Raw genomic sequence first — 24,951 nt, 5'->3', positions numbered from 1 at the left:
CCTGCCTAAGGATTTGAATTTCCCTCCATCCAGTTCTGAGATTTACACAATTCCGTCACACAGCACAGCCCTGTCTGACTTTAAGCTGATGCAGTTAAGAAACACTTACAGATTTTGTCCTGTGCCCAGCCTGTAATGGGACAGTAGGTGTGCATTCACACTAGCCCACCGTTTACTGGATGGGCTAGTGTGTTCTGACAGCTCCGATGGGTGGGCGGTGTGATGCACTCAGCACATCACACTGTTTGCTTCTCAAACTGTACACTTCATTCAGGTCCCCACACCACAGCCTGGTATACTGCGGTGCTGTGATATCACGGCGGGTTCTCAGTGTACTGACAGATCAGCGTCCCTGGTAACCAGGGTACGCTGATCTGTCTCTGCATGCAAGTGGCCGGAGCTAGCCCTGAGATAACGGCTGGCTCCGCCCAGCTGTCAGTAGCAGGCCAGCCTCGACTTTCACCTCGGCTCAGTCGGGCCGAAGCATATGCGTTCGGCTTGACTGAGCCGCTCGGTCAACTTCGGGAGCTGTACGGGCTATAGTGAATAGCCCGTACAGCAGCCCCTCGGTTCTACTGAACCGAAGGGGTCCTGGGGCCGAAGGATCAGCCGAAGCTACGGCTAGATCGTTCGGCAGTTTTGTGAATAGACCCCATTGTGTATGGCCAGCTTAGTAATCTTTTTGCTCACTCCTATCATCATTCTCATTGTTAGCACCTGAACACTGCAGCACTCCTTGAACTGTTTCTCCCTCTTCTAGTCTGAGCTCTTCTGTAGAGCGGATTGCAGTAGGTTGATACCAGGTTAAATTCAGGTATTCCCACTGCTTGCATTTAAAAAATAATAATTTAATGGTGTATTAATGGTTACAGTGTTGCATTAATGTGTTTCTTTTGAATCTGCCTGGAGTTCAGCTTTAATTACAGACTGACAGACAGTTGCCATGATACTTTATATCCAAATTAAGTGGGGCTATCGCACTCTCTCTGAGTAAGAGTACGGCCTCATGAGAATGATATTGTGCTATATGTACATTTGCCTCCATCGAACACATCTCTTTACTTAAAGAGTCCTATATGCTACAACGAGCATGGGCAAGGAATTAATCATTTCCTTATAAATGATCAAAAGAGTGTATAATTAGGCTGCAAGAATAATTTAGTGGATTGGAATCCCTGATTGCAGATTCAAAGAATCAGGATTAGATGTTCCCAGCACAGTGTCCACAGGAATGTATCTAACAGGGTGGTGTGGTGTATTGAAATGTTGCCAGGGTGAAAAACACAACCCCTGGGTGGGGAAACTTTGTCTATGTATAATTCATTAAATTGCAACTTTCTAAACAAAATTTGCATAGAGTGGAGAAGGATTAGAACATCTGTCAGGTTTTTATTGCTCATCAGGAAGATTCACCCTCTCTCCCTCTCTGTTCGTCCTGGTGGCTGTTATCAGTGAAAGGAAATCCCAATCTGCATTCAAAAGAACCTAAAGACATTTTTCCTGACAACCTTGTCCAGTCACACTAGGAAAACTGTAACTAAACTAAACAGAAACAATCTATCTTTAGCATTTGTCTAATGTGGGAAGGCTAGACACTGCGCATGACAATGGATTTTATAGATCAACCTCCGTAAACTGAGTTATAATTAGCCTGCCTGTGAAAGCTGCTTACCTACTGAAATGGGGCATTGCAATCAAAAGCTGTGTGTTGGCTGATAAACTCCCTTAACTGTGCACTACATTCCCATAGGGAAAATACATTGAAAGTAACTGACTTTACAGCAGATTATAGAAAAATGATAAATTGTGAAAATCATATTTGTATACAGAAGAAAATGACATGTGTTCAATACCATCAGCAGGGCTGCAGAAACTGGTGGAACCATTGTGTAGAGGATTTTCTGACATTCCCTGTACTACGCCAGGAAATTGGGCTCTTCTACATTTATGGGTGTCCTACGCAGGAGAATGGAGGTCAAATGTAACACTAACCCCAAATGTATGTCCTAATAGGGCAGCATTGTGCTAAGTTGTTAAATGGTTGTCTGACAGAATATGAGGGCACCTTAGCTTCGTTAACCGCCTGCCTGGCCGTTGTATATAAACGGCTGGAGGGTAGCTTCTTGAATGCGGGTGAGCATTTAAATCTGCCATTATTTGAAACAGCAAACAATGGCTGTGTACATACAAGCATTCCGATGGCTGTAGAGCTGTCAGATCGCTTGTATGTTGTGGTGCTTAATGTGCCCCCCCTCAGCCACCGCCGGTTCCGCGAGCTACGCTGGACCAGCACGGCAGCTCAGTGATCGGAGATCAGAAGGGGATCAGCACATGAGCTCCCTCTGATCTCCCCACCGGTCTCTGAATGCAGGAGTGATGTTTATTACATCAATTCCGCATTCTGCTGTCATTCTCTGGCTACAGAAGCAGCACTCACTACTAAATCACACGAGCAGAGATCTGGTGAAGCAGATCTCTGCTTTATCAGCTTCTTTGGGGGTCCCTAGTTGACATTAGATGTCTTAGAGACCCCTGATGTCTCCATAAAGAGGACCTGTCACTGGATATTTGATATCACATAGGGGACCTGTTATCCTCCTATGTGATAACAATAAAGTTAAGTGTAGGGCCATCAATCACTGATAAAACTAAACTGATGAGCGGTAAAAGCTTTTAAAGTGTTGCCTATGGACAATTTTGAGTATGGTAGTTTTTTTTATTTCGCAGGTGCGCACAATTTTAAGGCTTGCACTGTTTGGTGTCTATTTACCCGATGTGACCCCGTTGTAATAAATGTTTGATAACATAATGGAGGAATAAACTTTTTTTAAAAAAAATTTTCGGTACATTTTTTCTTTATATAGTAAAAAAAACAACCCCCCAGTGGTGATTAAATACCACCAAAAGAAAGCTCTATCTGTCCCCAAAAATTGGTATAATATTCATTTCAGTACATCGTTGTATGTCAGTCACAGTACCTCAGCACTGAATACTGAAAAATGGCCTGGCCAGGAAAAGGGTGTAAACACCCCGGGCTTCAAGGAGTTAAAGGAGCTGTAAAGTCCCAGTGTATACTATTATAACATCAACATTGTTTTAGGTAAATCAAGCAAGTCTGCAAATATAACTTTTTTTTTCTTGCTGTCCTTTGAGAGATGTACTAAGATGCCAATTAATAAAATCTCCTTCTGTATTCTGATGAAGTGATCTAGAAACACACGGCTCTCCATAGAAAAAGTTATGATAATTGAAACAGAACATCCACGTATGATGTGTGCAGTAGCAGGGGACATGCGGATATAAAGGGATGGCAGAGAGATTTTCTTTTAAACAATACTAAAAGACATTCGAGATTGATTTACTAAACCAGTAGAGACTGTTCACTAAGGACCCGTTCACACTAGCCTGTCCACTAATATGCTGCATTTCAGCGGATAGGTAGTGTGTTGTGACAGCTCCAGTGCTGTGCGTTGTATAGCTGTCACTTTTTACATTTTTCTTTTTGAACTTTATGTGGCATGTACAATGTGTACACTCCATTCAGGCCCCCCACAGCAGCAGTGGCATGCAGTATGCTGTGATAACATGTATGTTTGCATTCTTTCACAATACACGGCACACTGCATTGTGGTGTAAATGGGACACATAGAAAGCGACTGTCTACTATGTATCCTTGTGGTGACCTGCGTTGATCCAGTGCGGTACACTCCAGATCACCGCTATATGTGTGCATGGGCCCTTAGCAAAGAAAATGTTCATTGAGCTCAGTAAATAATAGGTAATTTCACGTCATTCAACCAATCAAGTGATAGCAAAAATCCTGTTTTCCTAATTTCTCTCATGACTGGGTGACCAATATTGTCACTTATCGATCCTTACATGTGGGGGACACATTAGTATTCTTTTATTTAGGCTTCTTTTCCTTTTATTTTCACCTGGTGATCCTGCCAGTAACACACTTTCTGTCCTAGGATGACAAGTTCACCCACTCTACTGTAGAGAAGAGAAGAGGAAGTTGACAAGTTTTTTGGCAGAATTACAGGTAATATTTTGCACTTAGTGAACAGATATAACAAAACACTTAAAATGGTATATTGAACAGATCTAAATAAGAGATATTCATTTTTAGGGATTACATACACTTTAAGTACCACGGATATTTAAGACTGTGTATAAGCTCAAAGGAATTTTACCTATACACAGAAAGGGGGATTTATCAAAACTGGAGCATACACAATCTGCAGCAGTTGCCCATGGCGACCAATCAGCTTCTATCTTTCATTGTCAAAGCTTAACTGAACAAACTTAAGAGAGAAGCTGATTGGTTACTATGGGCAACTGCTCCAGAATATGTCTGCTCCAATCTTGATAAATACCCTTCAGAGTTTATAATTTTACTTGTCTAAAGTAACCTTTTTAAATTTGCACACATATGGAGGTAGGACATGTATTATTTTGGGGAATCCAGTAAACCATTTAAAGAAAACTACAATTTATTGCACAATTTTAAACCCACAAAAGATGATAAAAAATGATTTAAAACTATTTTCATGAAAACTGCAGGTAAACAACAGGTCCTCTTTACTGACTAAACTGTGGAATGCCGTCCTCCCCCATCTCTCCCCCACACAGAGGAAGGATCAATATGAGAAGAGAAAAACATGTATTCCCAAGTAAACATATATTGAGATGGATTCCTAAATATTCCCCGTTGTGGTAATTGGAAGCGGCCTCAGAGGACGGTTTCCTGAAAATGTTACTTTTCTGAACATGTAAACATGCCGAAAATTCTAGGAAAATACTTCAGGCAGCTGGAATGTGCCGCTCTGCCCTCTTATTATGTCAGCTCGCAGTGGGCTAAAAGCACCCCGGTCACATGCAGCTCTCACCAGGCAGAGGATGGCAGATGGCCAGGCGGCTGGGCTTCAGTATGAACTGACACTGCATCTCCCGAGGAAGCTGCTCCATCAAAAAGGGTTCCTCTAGGTTCAAGGGACAGGTGGGCTCCTTCCCTGCCTGGAGTTGTGGCAGCGCGTCACGAATATGGCTGATTTTTATTGCGAACGGGTATTCATGTCCTAAAGAAAAACAGACAGACGATCATGTAAAAGTTACCGACCAGCCATAAAAAAAGGAAAAATAATAGATAGATGGATAGATAGATAGATGGATAATTATAGATAGAGAGATAGATAGATAGAGAGAGAGAGAGATAGATAGATAGATAGATAGATAGAGAGAGAGAGAGAGAGAGAGAGATAGAGAGATAGATAGATAGATAGATAGATAGATAGATAGATAGATAGATAGATAGATAGATAGATAGATAGATCCCAACTTGTGGCATAGAGGGACACCTTTTAGTATGTGGACAAAGAACACAGCCATGCCAGGCCCCCAGTTATACATGACATGAAGAATTTATAACACACTAGCGGTTAAACACACACCTCCATCTTCCAGTCAGCTGTAATCCTTCATTACTACAAACCGTTATTTGTCAGTCTCGGGTAGAGTAGGGAATGGTTGAGTGCTGCCATCTAGGATGTGATGTCTGCAGCCCTGGCAAACTCAGAGCAGGGGTGACATTAGGGGAGGTGATACTCCCAGAAGGGGAGAGAAGGGGCGTCCAGAGGCGTGGTGTCACCCTGAGCGGCCACTGGGTGACACCCCGCAGAGAGAAGAGGGGACATTCACTGGGTGGAATAAGGTATGCCAACGGGTCCCCTCCTCTCTCGCGCAACTGCCGGGCTTTTGGTCCAAGACAAGTGCCTGACTTTTCAGAGGGGGTGACACCAAAACGACTGTCAGTCATTTTGGTGTCACCCCTCCAATGGTGTCACCCGGTTGTGGGCTGCACCCCCCTAGTGACGCCACTGGGGGAGAGGTCTATGGCGTGGCAGGAAGGAAGGGGAACTGTGGTTGTGGTGGGCAATGGACTCTTCCTGGAGCGGCCAAACTCCTTAACAAGTTCACACCATGCAAGTGAAATAAAAAATGCTGCAGGCATTTAAAGTACTTGATTTTTCAGTTCTTTAACCTGCATGGTATTAAGTTAGTGACAAAGTCTCTTCAAGTCGCTAGTTAGGATATTGCTGTCTCAATAAGGGGGGGGAGGGGGGGGATGTATTGTATCGACCAGTTAAGCTTTATTTTTAGTAAAACAGCTGGCCACATGTTGTATATATTTGAATTGAAACCCCAAGATCTGGGTGAACAGGAAGCCGTAGAAAACCATGCAAAGTATTATGTTTTAATTATCATAAGGTTTCAGAGAAGTCTGTTGGCATTTACAATTAAACAGAACTCCCCTACAGTGGATGTTAGGTCATCTAGCTATTATTGTCTATGAGGTTGTATTGAACTCCACTGGGTTATATGTGTTAATTGCTGCACTCAGTGGACTGTGTCTCTTGGGGATGAATGAAGGGATCAATGGTAAGCCTAAGCTGACATTTTTTCACTCAGGTGCTTACTCCTCTGTCTATGGAATGTCACTGTGCAGTCACAGGCAGCCCGGAACCAGATTTGTAGCAGCATAGGTGTATACACTGCAGGAGGTTGCCTCGATGGAGGCAAATAAGCACCTGGCGGGGAGCAAAGGGTGATGGTTAACTTTAGTGATGAGCCAAGGCCCACTCAAAACTGTGACCGACACCCCCCACCTGGCCCAATAAGTCGCGGAAGGTGGATTCCCTGCACTGCGGCTATATGTCACACGGGGAAAGGAATGTTCCCCGCCAAAGCTGCTGTCAGGGCCAGGGGGGTTTTCACAGTTTTGAGCATGCTTGGGTAACCTCAGACGAACTGGGTTCGCACCAAGGCCAGACTCATCTCTAGTCAGTTTAAACTAGTTTAAGGGATTAAGAAGGGAAGCTGGAGATGTTTTGGATAGTTAGTGAATTTGTCCTTTAAAAACTACCATAAACCACATTCTTGCCTTTCCTATTGTCTTCAATGCATTTCACCAACATTTCACCAAAATTGAATAATTTCACTCATTCCTAATGACTATTTGAAATATAACAAATGAACAATTTTAGGCCTCATGCACACGAGCCGCCTGTGTTAAACACAGGAGAAGTTATGTGGGAAGTAGGGATGCATTTATAATGGTTTTTCGATATCGAGTACCGATAATTTTCTTTCAGTACTTGCTGATACCGAGTACCGATACTAGAAGTCCCATTAAGGAAGCCGGGCAGCGTGTAATGACTCACTCCCTGGCTTCCTGATTAGCCAGGAAGCCATCTCCATTCTCCCTCGTCACCAGGTGATTAGGAGGCATGGAGCCGGCTTTCTAGCCAATCAGTAAGCCGAGGGGCAAGTAATGACTCGCTGCCCAGATTCCTGATTGGCCAGCTTTCCAACCAATCAGGAAGCTGGGCGGCGAGTCATTACCCGCCCCCTGGCTTCCTGATTATCCGCGAAGCCAGCTCTATGCCACCTGGTGACTGATACTAGTATTGGTATGTGCGTGTCCCTAGTGGGAAGTAAAAAACTTTTATGCTTCCCAGATCACTTTTCCTGTATTTAGTTGTTGCTGAGCTTAGCCGCTTTTAGGCACGTTTAGCTACGCAAAACCAGGTTAAACAGTCTGGGGAAAATTCTTGTTTGAGTAAATTCAGCTAAACTAAATGCATCTAGATGCTGCTGAACATCTAGGTGAGCATTCAGCCATAGCAAAACATTGAATGCTTCCATGTGCATTTAGAAACGGGCTCCAAACAAACCTGGAAGCATGGATTTTAATCTCTGTGGTAATGGGGCCTAGGTGTGGCAATATATGTACATGTACAAGTGCTTTCAGGCCCCATTTACACAGGGGTTTATGCTGTGTTCAGGGATTCTGGCAGCAGGAACCTACAGATTACTGTGGTTGGAATCCCAGACGGGCACACCTGAGGATCCAAGGTGTGCCCGTTCAGATCTGGGTGCTGTACCTATTCAAGTTAATGACAGAGTGACAGGTATGATTACATGCGGTTCAGGATAGGTTGTTCTTGAACGCAGTCATCTATCCCAAACCGCATGTAATCATACTATGTACAATTACATTCAAGCAGCCATGGACAGATGCGGCCACTTTCAAACTTGAACGGGTACAGCAACTGCATCTGTATGGACACACCTGGCATTCCATCCTCAAGAATCCATAGTTTCCAGCCGCAGGGATCCCAGAATTCATGAAAATGTCCCATGTGAATGAAGCCCAATGACAGCAAGAAAATAACTGATCGAAACACGTTATTTATATTTCTGCTTTTGCATCGCACTTCTTTGTTACTGACAAATTTTGGTTTCCTCTTTTTATCATTTCTGACAGTTTCCGCACTCGTTAACTTTCATCTGTTATTACTGGCACAACTATTCTTTTATTTTCATAAGGGTTATTTTCAATATTTATCTGTTATATTTGGATTAGTGCAATCTGTTTTCCCTCTGGTGCCCTGGAAACTTCACACATCTGCTGAGCAACATCTTGTGTGCAAATGTTTTTTTTTCACTTTTTGCAGCACACCACAGCATGCCTGTAGGAACCTGACTTCTGGGGCATGGAAGGGGCAGGCATGTTCCCCTTTCCCATCATATGCTTGAGTGACTTATCGGTAAGCCTGAGCAATGTCGCCTGGGTGTGAGGGCATGTCTATGGGGGTTATTCACGACGGAGCCGAAGGCTCCAGCCGTAGCTTTGGCTGATGCTTCGGCCGCCTGAGCCCAGATTTAAAAGAAACACATTAATGTAACACTGTAACCATCAATACACCATTAAATTATTATTTTTTAAATGCAAGCAGTGGAAATACCTGAATTTAACCTGGTATCAACCTACTGCAATCCCCTCTACAGAAGAGCTCAGACTAGAAGAGGTAGAAACAAGAGGTTGAAAAGGAGTGCTGCAGTGTTCATGTGCTAACAATGAGAATGATGATAGGAGTGAGCAAAAAGATTACTAACCTGGCCATACACTATGTGGTCTATTCACAAAGCTGCCGAAGGATCTAGCCGTAGCTTCGGCCCCAGCACCCCTTCGATTCAGTGGAACCGAAGGGCTGCTGTACGGGCTAGACTATAGCCTGTACAGCAGCTAAAGGCAGCCGAGCCGAACCCATATGCTTCGGCTCGGCTGAGCCGTATTCAAAGCCGAAGCGTGGACTAAGGTTGGCTGAAGCTGACCGATCTCCACGCAAAAGACAGCTGTGATCTCACGGCTCGTTCCGCCCAGTTGTAATGAAAGATCAGCATCCCTAAATGACCTGGGGACGCTGATCTGTCACTAAACAATAACAACTGGGCGAAGCCGGCCATAACATCACAGCCGGATTTGCCCAGTTGTTATTCATTGGCCGGGACCTGCTAGAAGACACAGGTGCTGGCCAATAGGAAACAGGAAACAGCTGGGAGGAGCTAGCGGTGATGTCCCCGCTAGCTCCACCCGATTGTTTTTATTTTGCCGGAATCTGTCAGATGCCTCATTGTGCAGCGGGAGTTTTGATGGCGCTTTACATAGTAGATATTTAAAGGCTGTGTGTGGTGCGATTCTAAATTTGAAGATTAGAATAAATTAGGATCTTAACAAAGGCAAAGCTGTTTTAATAAATTGACAGAATAGTTTGCCCAGGCCTCACCTGCAAAAATGGCCAATCAGCAAAACTTGTTACACACTCAATCTCCAGACAAACCATCGCTTTTAGTCTTCATTCACACTATGTTTGAATGTGCGATTTGGTATCCCTGAAGCAGGAACCTACAGATTCCTGTGGCAGGAATCCCAAATGTCAAGTTTAAATGTGGCTGCTGTGACCCATTGAAGTTCATGACCGGTTGACAGCGGCAGCATCTATAAGTGGCAGTCTGCATGTAATGCTGTGTAATACGATTACAAATAGATCACTATCTCTGGATACATGGTAGATGCATCCAGGGACAGTGCTCTATTCCAAACCGCATGTACATGTATCACATCTGATTACATCCAGATTGCCACTTATAAATGCAGCCACTGTTACCCAATCAGTAACTTGAATGGGTGACAGTGGCGCATCTAAACTTGACATTTTGGAGTGCTGCTGTAGGAATCCAAGATCCCACATTCACACTATGTGTGAATGAAGCCTTGGGGGGGATACAGAGGGGAATGATTACAGCATCTGTCAAGCTTTTATTGCTGCCTGTGACTGAACACAGCAAGTGAGGAGAACATCTCTTCACAGGTGAAACACATAGCAAACAAATGCCAGAGGTTATAGTTCAATTTAATTGTGCTAAAATGTTTTATTAAAATGTTCCCATAGGAGAGATTTTTGCTCACTTCCTAGAGGTGGAATTTACATCAATATTTTCAAAAGATAATCAATGATCAACCAATTTTGGAGGCATACATATTAAATGACCAGAGGATGCCCTGTTACCAGTGCAACATGTTTTACTTTAAAATGGATAATTAATAGAAGACCTATTGATCACTGTGAATGTCTGGCATCCTGTGAATATGTTATGGAAGGGCTAGGCATCCTGTAAATTACTTTATTTGAAGGGTAAATCAATAGATCACAACAATATAATCTATCTGTTGTGCAATGACTGCAGAGGTCAGCTATTCATACATTCTTGTCATATCTGTGTGATTGTGCGACAGGCTCCATTTAAACACTTTAACTGAAGCTGACATTCCTTGTACGTACCAATAAGAGGATAAGGAGCATCATCTTTGCCCGATGTGACCCACAGCTGGTAATCTGTATCTGAGCCCTGTGAAGAACACAACACAGGATCACCTGAGGAAAGTTTATTGGCCACACACCTTAATCTGACACTTTCAACAGATTTTCTTTTTTAAACAGGTCCCTGTAGAAGAAAAGTGTCAGATGCCCGGTCCCCTGTGTGTGCTGTGCGTTCTCCCACCGGCCACTACATCCTATAGTGAAGTAGAGGCTGATGGATTAAAACCAAAGAACACAGTGGGTGACCTGGCTTCCGAAAATTCCCGTAAGTGTGTTAAGAGTTGAAGAGTTTTTGGTGGCCATAGATTTTTAGCAAAGAGATTATTTGAATCAGTGGATGCCGGAGGAACAGTCTTCTTTTATAGGGGCCCACTTTTTTAACAAAAAATATCGATAATCACTTGAACAGTAGAGCTCACAGCAAGCCTTTTTTAGAATTAAAGTTCCAGCAAATTCTAAATGCACTGGGTTGCAGGTTGGCTTTTTTACAGCTCATAGCACACCATGGTTGCTTTCCATATTCTTTAGTTAGGTGTCACACCTATTTGTTGCATTAATTCATGGTGAAACATAAGTTTTATCATGCCATACTCAAAGGCAGGTCAACATACATTACTGTGTGCATAGCTTTGTAGTGCAATTCAATAAAATGGCACCCCAATGCACATATACAGTAGCTGGCAGCACGCATGCAGTACAGTGCACCACAATGAGAATAATGTGTAATGCGGTGGGCTGTATTATGTTCCAGTTAGGTCCAGTTTGCATGTGTTAACATGGACTGCCAACCTACTCAAAATTAACAAGCTGGCTAAACCAAGGGTACACTAATGCACAAAACACGTGTAAAAGTGTACATTACCAGGCCCTAGTGTTCTGAAAATCCCAAACTAGTATTTTTTTTATCATTAGCTTCTGTTTTTCTCTTACTTAAAGAGCAACTTCAAAGAGTGAAACACACATACAAGACCTGTTTGAGCTGGCAATCGATTTCTTAGTAATGAACTGCATTGTGATTCACCTTCTATGGTATGAGAAATCCGTGTATAAAATTCAAGGCTTACCACAAGAAGGGAGAAGTGATAATACTATGTGGAATCACTCTCTCACTTTCCTGTTATAAGCCAGCCATGCAATGTACACCTTAGATTACATATTACACTTGTGGCGATCTCTCCATCACTTGGTGACATCACAAGCGAGTAATCCCCGCACAGTTATGAAAACAATCTTCCAGAGGTGAAATTGATTATCTCTAGCACAGTTTTCCCAAATAATCCCCGCTGCAGATTACATCATGTTGGAGGGATAACGTGATATTATGTAAAATGGAATTTTGATTTAAATCAGATCGGAACAGTAATTAGGAAATATTTGACAGGCTGTTGAGAGTTGGGAAAGTGAAATGATTCTATTAGTGCATTAGATGGACAGCACAGGAAATTGTTATCCTACCCTCTCATAGTGACACACCATGCAGCCTGTAGTGGGTGTTGGATCTCGAGCTAATGCATTGCAGAGCTCATGCTACCTGGCCTTAAAGGACCAGTAAAAATAAAAAAAAAGGTTTATTTACAGAACAGCTACAAAGAACATTCAATAGAAAATGTAGACCTGGGCTGGCCATCTGTCAACGCACAAAATACCAGAGGAACTGGGAAACCTAAAAAGATCTTTGGGTCAGTGTGAGTCCTATGGAATACTTTGCCTCTTGTTTTAAAAATACAGGATTCTTCAAAAGAGGTGCTACTATGAAAAGAGCATTACTGATTCAAAAACAGCACTGCTCCTGGCCATCGTTCACACAGAGGCAGGTAATGGGCACTTGGTTCTGACCTCTGCCGGCAATGGGTATGATTAGCGTACTGAGCCCTACAGTGGCCCAAAGGCGTATGCAAAATCAACAATGCTTCCCACATATTGATATATGATTACCTATGTGTGAAATATTAACTTTACTTTCTTCTTTTTAACGGTCAAAAGTACTGACTACGACTAATGAATATACAGCGCCTATCTGGTATGCTGGGGGCATGTGCATACCCGATAAGACACAGCTGCTAATTGCTGAGTGTTGTCAGCCTGCAACATGAAGCGCTGTTAACTCTTATGGGGTAAGCTGTTACTGGCAGGATCTTGCAAGATACTGAAGCTTGGCCCGGTGGGAGATTCCTCCATCCACACAGTTTAGTGTAGATGGAGGAATCTGTTGCACTTTTCCCATCTGACCATAGAAAATCTGCACATAATCTATAGGTGTATAGCCAGCTTTAAGGCCATTCAGTTAGGGTTCCATCTACTTTACACACATGCATTTCTTCAATTATAATGGCATTAGACATTTACCATCACTTACCTCTACACCAAACTGCTGCAAAGCCATTTTAATGACATCAGCCACTGTATCTTCATTGGTGACAGTCAGTGTTTTTGACTATAGAAAAAAAAATTGTAAAGTTAATATTTCAAATATAGGTAATTATATGTAATCATGTGAGAAGAATTGGGCTTTGTTCTAAGATAAGAATCTGTTCATTTCAGAAAATCGGAAATACTAGCATTTTAGAAAACATACCTACAGTTTAAGAGCAACAAAGGACCCAAAAAAATATCTGCCTGAGATATCCAAAACTAGAAGGGGAAGTGAGAGGAAATCTTCCAAAGTGGATGCTTGTTCTGGTGACATGGTGACAACTGTCCCCTGACTTTGAAGAGATTTCCTCTCCCTTCCTGTTGTGTGCAGGATGCAAAGGAAACTCTTCCCAAGGGAACTCAAACAGCAGCAAAAACTGTCATAGGTAAAAGGGGAAAAAAGACAAAAAGAAAGTTTTTCTTGATATTCTTCAGTTATATGAATTTGTTTGTATCATTTATTTAATTTTTGCTCCCGAAGTTCCCATTTAAACATTCTTTTGAGTTTAAAAAATGTTTTCACTGACTACTCACTCAAATTGGAAAAGAGATGGAACAAAGCCAAGCTCTTTTTCTTTTTTTTGTAGAGTGCGTCTGAGTTCAGGAGACCCTAAATGGTCTGGCTACACTTAAATGTACTAGTATGAATATAAGGATGAGGCAATTGACTTACGTAGAATCAATCTCACCACAAAGCATCTGACTTCTGAATGAGCAAATATTTTTTTTGTTCAACTGCTTAGGTGAAATGTGCTTGAAACAAAATCTGGAACAAGAACAGATCCAGGATGGTTAAAAGGGAACTCTGGGCAAACTTTTTATTAACCCTTGCAGTGGGGCTACCCCCGCACTGCAAGGGGTTAGATGCTTGTTTTTGGCTAGATGCTAAAAAAAAAAAGTTATACTCACCAGAACTGCTGAGCCAGCTCCCTGGTTCTTCGGTCACTAAAGCTTGCCTGCTCCTATGCTGCAGCATTGAATGTTCCTAAGCATACTCATGTCTATACAATGTGTAAAGAACGTGATGATTTACAGGACCTTAGACCACTGCAGAAGAGGGGGGAGAGGAAGCTCCGGTCTATGAGCAAGCCGGCTCTGCTGTTCAGGTGAGTATATATTTTTTTCACAACCTAGACAAAAACGAGCAGTTAACCCTTGATGTGCAGGGGTAGCCCCACTGCAAGGGTTCATAAAAGTTTTGCCCGGAGTTATTATTTAAAAGGATCTTCCATAACCTGCGGGAGCCTTTTAAAGACCACTGCACACGTGACTCAGTGGTGAGAGAAATACAGGAACTGCCTCCTCCTTCAAATGCTTGTTGCCCGGCTGTGTCTGGTATCATTTGTTTGTGAGTCACAGACCTAGAACATTCATGTTAAAATATAATAGTATAAAAAGTGACACAATTCTTAATCTCTGTAGGAGCAGAAATGGTCAGCAATCTTTGATTCTATTGGTTTTCTACCAATTACCATTTTAATTTTGCCTTGCCAATTAATTCCAATGCATTTTGGCAAAATCTGCCTTTTGTATAAATGTTAGGGGAAAATGACTGAACTTTGCTCTTTCCGAGTAGGCACCTTGTGTGGTCTGCTCTGGGAAAACCGGTATCAATAAAACTTTTTTTTTTTTGTGTAATAAATTTTTATTATTACAAAACATATGAAAAAAAAAACATAAAAGCAACACAGGATAACTGTCAATACTAAATAACATGTAGAATATAGGATTCACAATCCATATCGGTAATCTCAAGTAATCGGAATTATGTAAATCCTCAAGTAAGATCCCTGTGCATGAGAAAGAAGATAATAAGGGAAAGTTAATCAATAAAACTTTTATGTCTAGGGGTTCGGTTCACTTTAAGCGCATAATACCAAGCCCTACAAATTAAAATAGAAGAAGGTTTACTAAAGTTCATCTGTAGCAGCAGATGAAAACACAGCACAGCCTAAAGCCTGGGGCGCATCGCACTTGAAATAAATGACAATATAATTTGGGAACATTGGGGTAGATTACAAAGTAAACATGCTGCGGAGATACATTCCTTCTCCCCAAGGTCCTTACATTTGATTGACTCTACTAGGTCAGATGATCCGAATCTGGCAGCAGGAAAGGATTAGGTTATATGCCACATTTTGTTAATGTAGAAAAATGTGTCACTTTCGTACATTCTGCACATCTAAGATATTAAGCCAGACATGTTAAAGATGAACCCATGTTAATGGGTAGCTGTCATCTAACACTTAATCCTTCATCAGTAAAATGACTAACCAATTCACAATCAGTGATAGTAGAACTATTAGACTGAACTCCAGCCACTGGATTCATCAATAAATATATATATTTTAAATGCAAGCAGTGTAACTGCTGGTATTAGCCCCTTACAATCCACTGTAAAGCACAACTCCAACTGGGAGAAGTAGGACTGGAAGCCAGCTAGGAGTGATGAGAGGCTAGATTATCAGTCTGCTGCTTCTTCTTTCACTGTTCAGTCACAGGCAGGGGAAGGGACAAGACCTGAAAACCTGGCCATACACTTGTGAAATTCGCACAGTGGGTGTCCCTGTCAGCACCCAATCCATTCTGCATCCTTCGATAAGAAAATCAAAGGAGCCGAATGGAAAATCTTCGGGCGAACAATGACGGCAGCCAATCACTGTTTGAGTATTCTAACAGCGGAATACAAAAGACACAGTGGAAGATATGTCCATCCATGCTGTTTATTGTGGATGGTGGGATCTGTTATATATTTATAAAAATACAACAGTGAATGGCCAGCTTAAGTATTACTAAACTTTAATGGAAAAAAAGCAGGTCTCCTGCCCTGTCAGAAGGGGCTGATTGTAAAAAAAAAAGAAGAAATACAGATATACAGTAAACATTATAAACAAATAAACAAAATAGACAAAAAATAAAATATTTTTTTTTACAGATTTACACAATTAAAATACCTAAAAACAGATACAAGTGTCTCTTGCAAGTAATGGAAACCTATATACTAATATAAAGAAAGAGCACTTCCCGTTTCCTGTCTTCATTGCTACCATGATCAGACATACATTATCAAGAATGTGTAAAGAATCCAATGTACAAAGATGAAGAATGTAATTTTCAGTGCGGGAAATACATAAATCTATAGTGAATAATATAAATCTGGGCATACATACATACATTCACAGAGAAAGCCCAACTCCACCCAAAACTTTTTGTTTTGGACAGAGCGAAAAAAGTTAGAGCCTCTGTTTTGTTCTTATTGTCATCTGTGTCAGTAGTGGAGAGGTTCCCTTCACTTCCTGTCAAAATAGGAAGTGGTAGGAAATGTCTCCAACATGGTCACAAACATAAGCACATCTTTAGTGAGTGAGGAAAGGTTGAAATCTCTGACCATATTTTATTGCTGTCTATGGCTTCCTGTACTCGTTACAGTAGCATCCCCCACCATTTTATTGGTATGTGTATCATAGAAGCAAAAAGTGAAGACAAATCTACTCAGTGGGGTTAGAGACACAACGTTATACAGTATATCTCTGCACGCCCATAGTTTATCTCTTTAAAAAAATTCAATCAACTACCTGATGATCCTGCTAAATATCCAGTGAGCTCCTAACTCTATGTAGTGTGCTGCTGACAATGCTGCCTTAAGTATTTGGATCCCTCTTCTAATGACATGGGCCCAGGTGTTTTCAGTGAAAGGTGTTTGTTCATTCTACAGCATACAGTACAAAGACATTTTAGACAATTGGGCCAATTGTCTAAACCTCATGGTAACAGTTTGGGAAGGCCCTTTTCTGTCCCAGCATGATTGTGCCCCAGTGGACAAAGTCAGGTCTACATGGTAGATAAGACATGGTTGGATAACTTTGGTGTGGAGGAACTCAAGAGGCCTTCACAGAGCTCTGACTTCAACCCCGTTGAACACCTTTGGGATCAATTACAATACTGACTGTGAGCCCAGTCTTCTCATCCAAAATCAGTACCCTATCTCACAAAAGCTTTTTTGGCTAAATGGGCACAAATTCCAACTAACACACTCCCACATCTAGTCAAAAGTCTTCCCAGAAGAATATAAGTTGCTATAGCCTCACAGAGGAGGCCAACTTGTCAGGGTTTCTTAGCCTTCCTTGTCCAGTGGCTTGCAGCATGGCTTGTGCAGTGTTTCTGACACTGCTGTTCCTCTTTGGCACCCTCTTATGTCCAAACCCGCAAATATCATTATTCTGCTACTACTGGCAAAACTCTTGACACATTATTGTCTCAGAGTGATGATGCAAACACCAGTTCACTATTTATCCTTCACCTTGTCCATTCAGTCTCCGCACTTGTGTTTGCTCTGATCAACCAAGTACTCTGCAGTTCCTGTTCTCCGTGTATGACCCTGGCTCTGGCTGACGGATCTCCTGGTTCCTGACTCTGGCTATTGTCTCTCTTCATCCTGCTCTCAGTGCTCCCTGATCTGGTTCAGCTGACTACCTGCTTTGGCATCTGACCCCTGGCTTGGCACTGACGACGTCCTGGACTTTCTCTATTGTTTTTTGCCATTTATGTTTGTTTTCAATAAACTCCTTTCTTTTTTAAACCTGCACTTTAAGTTTCTGTCTGGTTTCATGGTTGCCTAACACAACTCCACATTAATGACCATGGTTTTGGAATGGAATGTTCATCAAGCTCATAATGGTGTGATGGTCAGGTGCCAACAAACTTATAGCCATAGAGTGTATAAATCTTGATACAAAGTACGTCCATGAAAAATAATGAATACACAAAAGAAATGATGAAAACCAGCACAACGTGACATTTATAATAATAAGTTAAGATGAGTATTCCCTAAAATACATTCCAGTTTACTTTTATGTCTGTATAAGCCAAGAATTGATGTGCCAGTGTCTATTGTACAACGTCTCTCAGTCCAGCACAAATAAGGACAGTTTTATGTAACTGCAGCTGAAGAAGTCTGGCATCATTTGTATGTGACTTTTAAAGAAGTAAGTTGAGGCTGAAGTAAAGAAGATTAAGTGTAACATAAACTGTCTGTGAACTGTCATGTAATGTGGGATAATTATTAGCAAAGGTCCTGACCCAGCAGCTAAATATAGGTAAGTATTTGTGAAGAATACACTCAAGGAGCTAAAGTGGATTCCATAAAGGGAAAGTAAATCTGCTTTTTACGCACTAATAGTTAATCACGTGTATTAGAAACTCCAGGACTGGTGCTAATACTAGCCACACTTGCAGTCACTATGGATGCAGAAAGGCAAAGAGTATACTTCACTTTTATTGTACTGATCAAGCAGTCAGATGTGTGGAAAAGTTTTTGAAGGAACTCATTTAAAAAACTTAAAAAATAATTTAGGTAATTTTGGACAGAAATTTAGGGACCGATTTACAAAAAATGGAACATAGAAATCTTGAGAAAGAAGCTTTATGTATCCGTTACCTCTAATGTTCCAGCCTTTAAACTCATTTAAAGAGGTTTAAAGGGTTTTGCTATCTCAACTTACACTGACAATTGTTTGCCATTTACCAGCAAACTACCGGTCATTCTGAACTTCCAGTTTTACTGAGTCCATTTAAGCCTGGTTAAAGTACACTGAGTCCTGATGAAGAGGGTGTATTGTGGGTCACTGAAATGCATTGGCTTTTTTGTTGTTGTTGCTAAGGTACCATTAAAACATTTTGGACTCTTTACCCTTTTGGCTTGGCGTTCCTGTTCTACTTTTATGCTTTGAGTGACTTTCGTGGTACCCACTGGAGGGGATCCTTGTTTGATGTGTTGCTGTAGATAGTGTTATAAAAAAAAGTAGCATTTCAGCGTGCATTATTAGGCTGTATTCACATCTTTCTGTGTATGTTTTTATGTGCTTTAACAATCATACATTTTATGCACTGCCATTATCAATAAACACTATAACGCACATAAATGCATCCAAAAAATGTACAATGCACATAAATGATTAACGCAAATGCGAACTAGCATCATTTAAAACAATAGTTAACCATGTGATGACATGCGTTAAAACAGGTAATTTAAAATACATAAATGTTAACAGGCTCTAGACCCACACTTCAAAGTGTATTCAGACTTTGCATTGGGAAGGGATAGCAGACAGCGGTGGGGTAGCAGACACTGATTGGTAAGGTGGATGAGTATGGCAGCAGCATTCATGGAGCATTGTTGACACTTGCAATTAAGCCCACCCCCACACATTTGTCTTGGCCCAATAATATAATGGGCAGCCTCAGTGGTCAACTGGAATGAACAGAAGACAGGAAGGCATAGGCAAGCTCCAACACTCTTATTCTCTGGTGCACTAGGCTATCCTGAATTTTATTTTTATGGTAAATTTTATAACTAGAAATGTTGGATATTTGAGAGAGTTGTGCACTTCCAACTTTGTGGTAAAAGTTTGGGGAAGGCCCTTTTCTGTTTCAGCATGATGATGCCCTCTGCAGAAAACCAGCTCCATGAATACATGGCTCAATTATTTTTTTGTGTGGAGGAGCATGAGTAGCCTGCACAGAACCTTGACCTCAACCCTACTGAACACATTTGTGATGAAATGAATCACTGACTGCAACCCAGATCGTCTCATCCAACATCAGTATCTGACCTAACAAATCCTCTTTTGGATGAATAGACCCAAATTCCCAAAGACACACTCCAAAATCTTGTGGAAAGCCTTCACAGAAGAGTGGAGGTTGTTACAGCCCTATAGGAAAGGCCAATTCCCTATAATGCCCATGGTTTTGGAAAGGGATGTCCAACAAGCTCTTATAGGTGTGATGGTCAGCTGACCACAAATGTTAGGCTGTACAGTGTACAACAGTCAGGATCTAAATATTTGCTATGGGCAACAGGGCTTCCCCCAAGATACAAAGTTCTGCTCCATTGTGTAACAGAAAAATTATTAACAAATGTCCTGATCCAATGATTGACAAACATTTCAGAAATGGGCCCATTACCAGTAAGCACTGTGAATTTATAAGCACCGTACATAACATAGATTAACGTGACATTAAAGTTAAAAAAAAAATATCTCCCCACAATGTTAATGGAAGTACTTACCTTAAATGATGTCTCTTAATCCAATCTTCTTCTTGTTTTCTGTCGTTTTCATCTGTCCCTCCAGTGCTGCTGCAGGTCTCCGATCCAGCGCTGACTCCTCTGAGCTTGCTGGCACTTCCTGTCCTACGGTGTCTGCATGCGGGTGCACGCATCCATAGACTTACCTTGTGTCTCTCCTCGCGTCCCGGCTGAAAATGTGAACTGCGCACGCGCCCGCCCCAAGATGCCCGAGGATCTTCACATTTTCTGACGGGAGCGCGCAGGGAAGACACAGGTGAGTATTAACCTCTGTTAAAGTGTTTTGTTGTTTACACTTTTTGCATTGATTTACTGCTTCCTAGCAGTAGATCTATGCAAAAAAAACCGGAGGCTTTAATTATCCTTTAACCTAAATATAACTTTTAAAGTACAATGCAAACCAGTGTAACGCTGATCCTTTATTAGATGAAATAGTCACATTATTACAGGTTATGCTAACTGAACATGGAATGTAGGAAATGTTACTACTCATGACCTTGGGTTAAATTTGATAATGTGTTTCTTACTAATGTTGCAATAGAAACTATTTTAAGTAGACACAATGAAAATGTTTTATCGTTCTTACAAAAGCAGAGAAAGTACTGAAAAAACAAGATAATACTCTGATTGCTATTCCTGAGATGTTAAAATGTAAACATTTTTTTAGCACTCATTGCAGGCCTTTTCTATTTAAAGAGACTTTGCAGATTAAAAAGTAAAAGCAAGCTGCTAGTATATGTAGAGTATAGACACCTCTCATTGCCCTCCTGAATTCGCTGCTGCCCTAACAAGCAAAGCTTTATATCAGAGTTGCCCCCACCTGCCCCCCATCTTCCTATCATAATGGTGATCACCTAGTTGTCCAATAGTAATACGTACAAACACAGTAATGGGTTCAACTGTTTCGCTGCTTGTGCCACCGATCTCTGGTGAATTATCCCAGCAGGATATGTAAGCATGATTGTACTCCTACCGTACTAATATTTTGTAGTGTCCCTATTGGAAAGATTTCCCATTATTTCCTTTCTTGATGACCACCATCACTGGAAACCAACACAGAAAGCAATAAAATAAAACGTGCAGAGGCTCTAACCCTTCCCCCCTCTCTTTTCAGATGAAGAGGCAATCACAGAGTGAACACACAGAATCTCAGAGAGCAGTACATACTTTGGAAAATGTGTTCAATGGAATGTTATGAAGATAAATATTTTCCTAACCTGGGTTACAGACGTCAGTATACCTAAGTGAAATCGAATGAATTTATACAAACACTTACATAGGCACAGTTCCCGATATCCTTTGTAATAATCTTCAGAGGAATGATTTTTGGGTGGTCATTTTCTTTCTCGTCCTTGATGTATCTAATAAGCAGGAATAGAAACAATGGATTGAAAAAGGCATTGAAACAGCTAAAGGTTTTTTTTCTGTTACAAAACAAATTCCAAGGACTTATATACAAAAGACATTCTGTAATGCAATGTAATATAAAAAATACCTTTTCATTAGAGCTTTAATTTTCTAAAACTACAAAAAAAGTTCACATTTCATTTCCTGGCATCCATGGCGAGAGTACGCCACTTTATTATTATACAGGATTTATATAGCGCCAACAGTTTGCGCAGCACTTTACAATTGACTATAGAATGCCCCAAAAATGTTATTCTCTGCTGATATGATTGGCTCACTGTTTTTCCTGTACCATACCTTGGATCTCTGCTCTCTTGAAAAGCTAAGCTGGCTGAAGATTCTTCAGAATCTTTATTCCAAGAATGCTGGGTGCTTTGTCTCTCCCTGAGTACTGTAGTTCAACCTGCCCTCTTCTACATTGCTACAGGACACATTAATGATCTACGGATCGTGGTATGGAACCATAGCACTCAGTGGGAGATCAAGCATCCATGACACAGAGAGTCTTTAGCTGTCTTTCCTCTTCATCAGAAAGAAGATCCGGCTGACATGGACATGCATGACATGGGTGAAAGGATAGGAACATGTTAGTCCTCTTCTATTGCAGGGAACCCATTTAAATTATTTCTTTATGTGGCACTTTAAGATCATGTGAGTCAGGGTACCAATACACTAACCTCAGGAGTTAAATCTTAAAAATGCATTTAAGTACCTGAATTATTAACAATACTGTCCTTATTTGTGTATCACTCAGCTGTAGATTCCCAAATCATCTCTGAATTCATACTGACACTGTCCTTCCTTCTGGAGGGTGTCTACTTTTGTTCCCCATGGTCCCTGTATGTGTGTAAAGTAGTCACCGCTCCAAGCTTGCCCCCACGATGGACTACAATCTCACATTTAGTTTTATCATTTGTATTGAGATTGTAGTCCATCACAGGAGCAAGCTTGGAGTCGTGGATACTTTACAAGACACACAGGGACCATGGGGAAGAAAAGTAGCCACCCTCCAGAAGGAAGGACAGTGTCAGCACCAATTCAGAGATGATCTGATGATCTACAGCCGAGTGATACACAAATAATAGATATTTTTTTTAGTAGTTAAGGTACTTGAATGTATTTTTAAGATTAAACACCAGAGTTTAGTGTTACTTTTAAGAAGAAGTGATTTTATATTTATCTGAAATGCATAAGTGTGGATACTAACCTTTATTTTGTGTGACTAATACATTTTTTCATTGGATGCAAATTGAATGCAGCATATTCACTTTAAGGTCAATTTTCAGGGATCACCAGCAGGCCTATAGGTTTACTGCAGCCAGCCTTCATGTATGGTGATGTACAGGCCACACAGCTACAGGGGTGCTGGGAATTCAATGTTTTTCTTATTACAGTATTGAGAATAATCATGCAGTTACCTCAGTCCCAAACTTCCTACTCTATCCCAATTCTAGCTGGGGGTTATTTAGCTGGACCACAGAATAAGGAGTCTTTATTGCTTTACCTGTGTCAGTATCTACAGAACAGAATCAGTGAGAATCTGCAAGGGAGTTTGCTAGCATCCAACTCACTGTAAAGTAGATAGGTGACCTGGAAATAATTGCTATTTGCACAGTAAATGTGGCATTTCATGTTTATACTTTAATACTGGTCAAATGAAAGCATAATTATAAAGATTTGAGAAGTCAGAAATTATAATGCAAAGAATAATAACCCATACCACACAATCAGTATATCAAATAATCAATATATCAATATATTTCATATATGCATCAAATATCAATATATAATAAAAAATATATCAAATAAGGCAGTGCAATATGATTATTAATTGGCTGGGATGGTTTACAAAGGACATTCTCTGCATGTCAATGCAGGTTTCCTCTAAGTGCTCCACTTTCTTCCTAAGCACTTAAAATGTGTTGAGCTGATTAATGAAAACGGGAGAAATAAAATGGAACGGCTGGCAATAACAACTAATGAAATTTCATTTTTCAGTTACTGGAAAAATGAAATAGAGATTTGATTGCATAACACAGACAAAAGTCTCTCTTTTGAATAGCTTTTCTTTGCTACTTTGGTAAATAGATTTGGTAAGTCAGTTCCATCATTAGGTTAATTGACTTCCATCCAAACTGGCCTTAGAATACAAGTGTTTTTATTACTGCAGTTGAGAAATTATATTGACCCTGTCACCACAGGGTCATCTCTAGAAGAAGGCAAGTCCTGTAAAAGTAGTCCCTCTATACTTACCTTTCCAGTAGCCCATGTCTTAAAAAGCCTCTTCATTGCCCCCTGACCCCTACAGGTATGTGGAAACCAGCTCCTCCTGCTGCATGCAGTGGTTCCTCCTGCTGGATTGTGCATTGCTACAGGACATAAAAGCAGGCAGGAGAAATTACTGTGTGTTGTGGGGAATCAGGTATTTGACCCACCTGGAAGTGTGAAATACCTGCAGCAACTGGGAAATAGTAAAAGTAGATATTTTCGTTTATTTTCACATAATGACAGTTTCTTATATTTCTCGGGGACTCCATTGGCGAGATCTCTGTGTATCAATTCCTGGGTCTGCAGACATGCAGTGGCCATTGTTAGGGAAGGCGGAAATACTCTGTTATATTTTTTTTCATATTATGTTCTGCACAATACAATACAAATAAGCAATATAACAGGGAGAGTGGACCCCCCTTCATAAGGCCTCATGCACCCAGGATACACATCTGCCGCGTAAGGCCACCCATAGTAATTTAACCCATTCATGTTAGCAGTGCAGAATTGTATATCTATATGTACTGTACATATACAGCACAAATGTCCCGTACATTGCAGCATTAGATTTACAATAATCCCCTGCTAACATGAATAGGTTAAATGATCCATAGTACAACTACATGTTATGTACTATTATGTAGTATGGATCATGATTAGCAGGGCAGAATTGTGAGCGCCTCCCACAAGCTGAGCACCGAAACGCGATGCAGCGATCCTGCCCAGCGCCAACTACGAGAGGCACCGCGTGAGGCAACAGGTATCGGAGTGAAACTGTGAGTGAGGAAAGCTGGGACGGGGCTGGCTGTAAATCTATTGCTCTATTGTACTGGACGTGTGTAATGTATATGTAGTATGTGTAGTATGTAGTACATATATACAGCACACACCTCCACTACACTCCAGCAATAGAGTTACAATTCTCCCCTGCTAACACGAATAGGTTCAATCATGATCCAAAGTACAGAACATGTCGTTGTACTATGGATTATTTAAAGTCACCTGTCCCTTTAAGGAAAAGTATCGGTAATTGGTATCGGCAAGTACATGAGGGGA

The 24,951-nt window shown here is 41.1% G+C and overlaps 1 protein-coding gene across 1 annotated transcript in view; it reads right to left on the bottom strand.

The window, feature by feature from the left end:
* The window catches only part of ARHGAP20 (Rho GTPase activating protein 20), a 106,530-nt gene that overhangs the window by 17,554 nt on the left and 64,025 nt on the right, over nucleotides 1-24,951 (bottom strand). The window contains exons 6-9 of the mRNA XM_018556242.1: nucleotides 21,497-21,581; nucleotides 13,081-13,158; nucleotides 10,686-10,752; nucleotides 4,890-5,078 (exon numbers count right to left, since the gene is read on the bottom strand). Coding sequence (XP_018411744.1) covers nucleotides 4,890-5,078; nucleotides 10,686-10,752; nucleotides 13,081-13,158; nucleotides 21,497-21,581 — 419 coding nt within the window. The remainder of the gene's footprint in view (nucleotides 1-4,889; nucleotides 5,079-10,685; nucleotides 10,753-13,080; nucleotides 13,159-21,496; nucleotides 21,582-24,951) is intronic.

Source organism: Nanorana parkeri, unplaced genomic scaffold (assembly GCF_000935625.1).
Source record: "Nanorana parkeri isolate BGI_ZX_2015 unplaced genomic scaffold, ASM93562v1 scaffold229, whole genome shotgun sequence".
Taxonomy (NCBI): domain Eukaryota; kingdom Metazoa; phylum Chordata; class Amphibia; order Anura; family Dicroglossidae; genus Nanorana; species Nanorana parkeri.
Note: the sequence above shows the minus strand (reverse complement) of the source record. Positions and strands in the feature narration are given on the sequence as shown.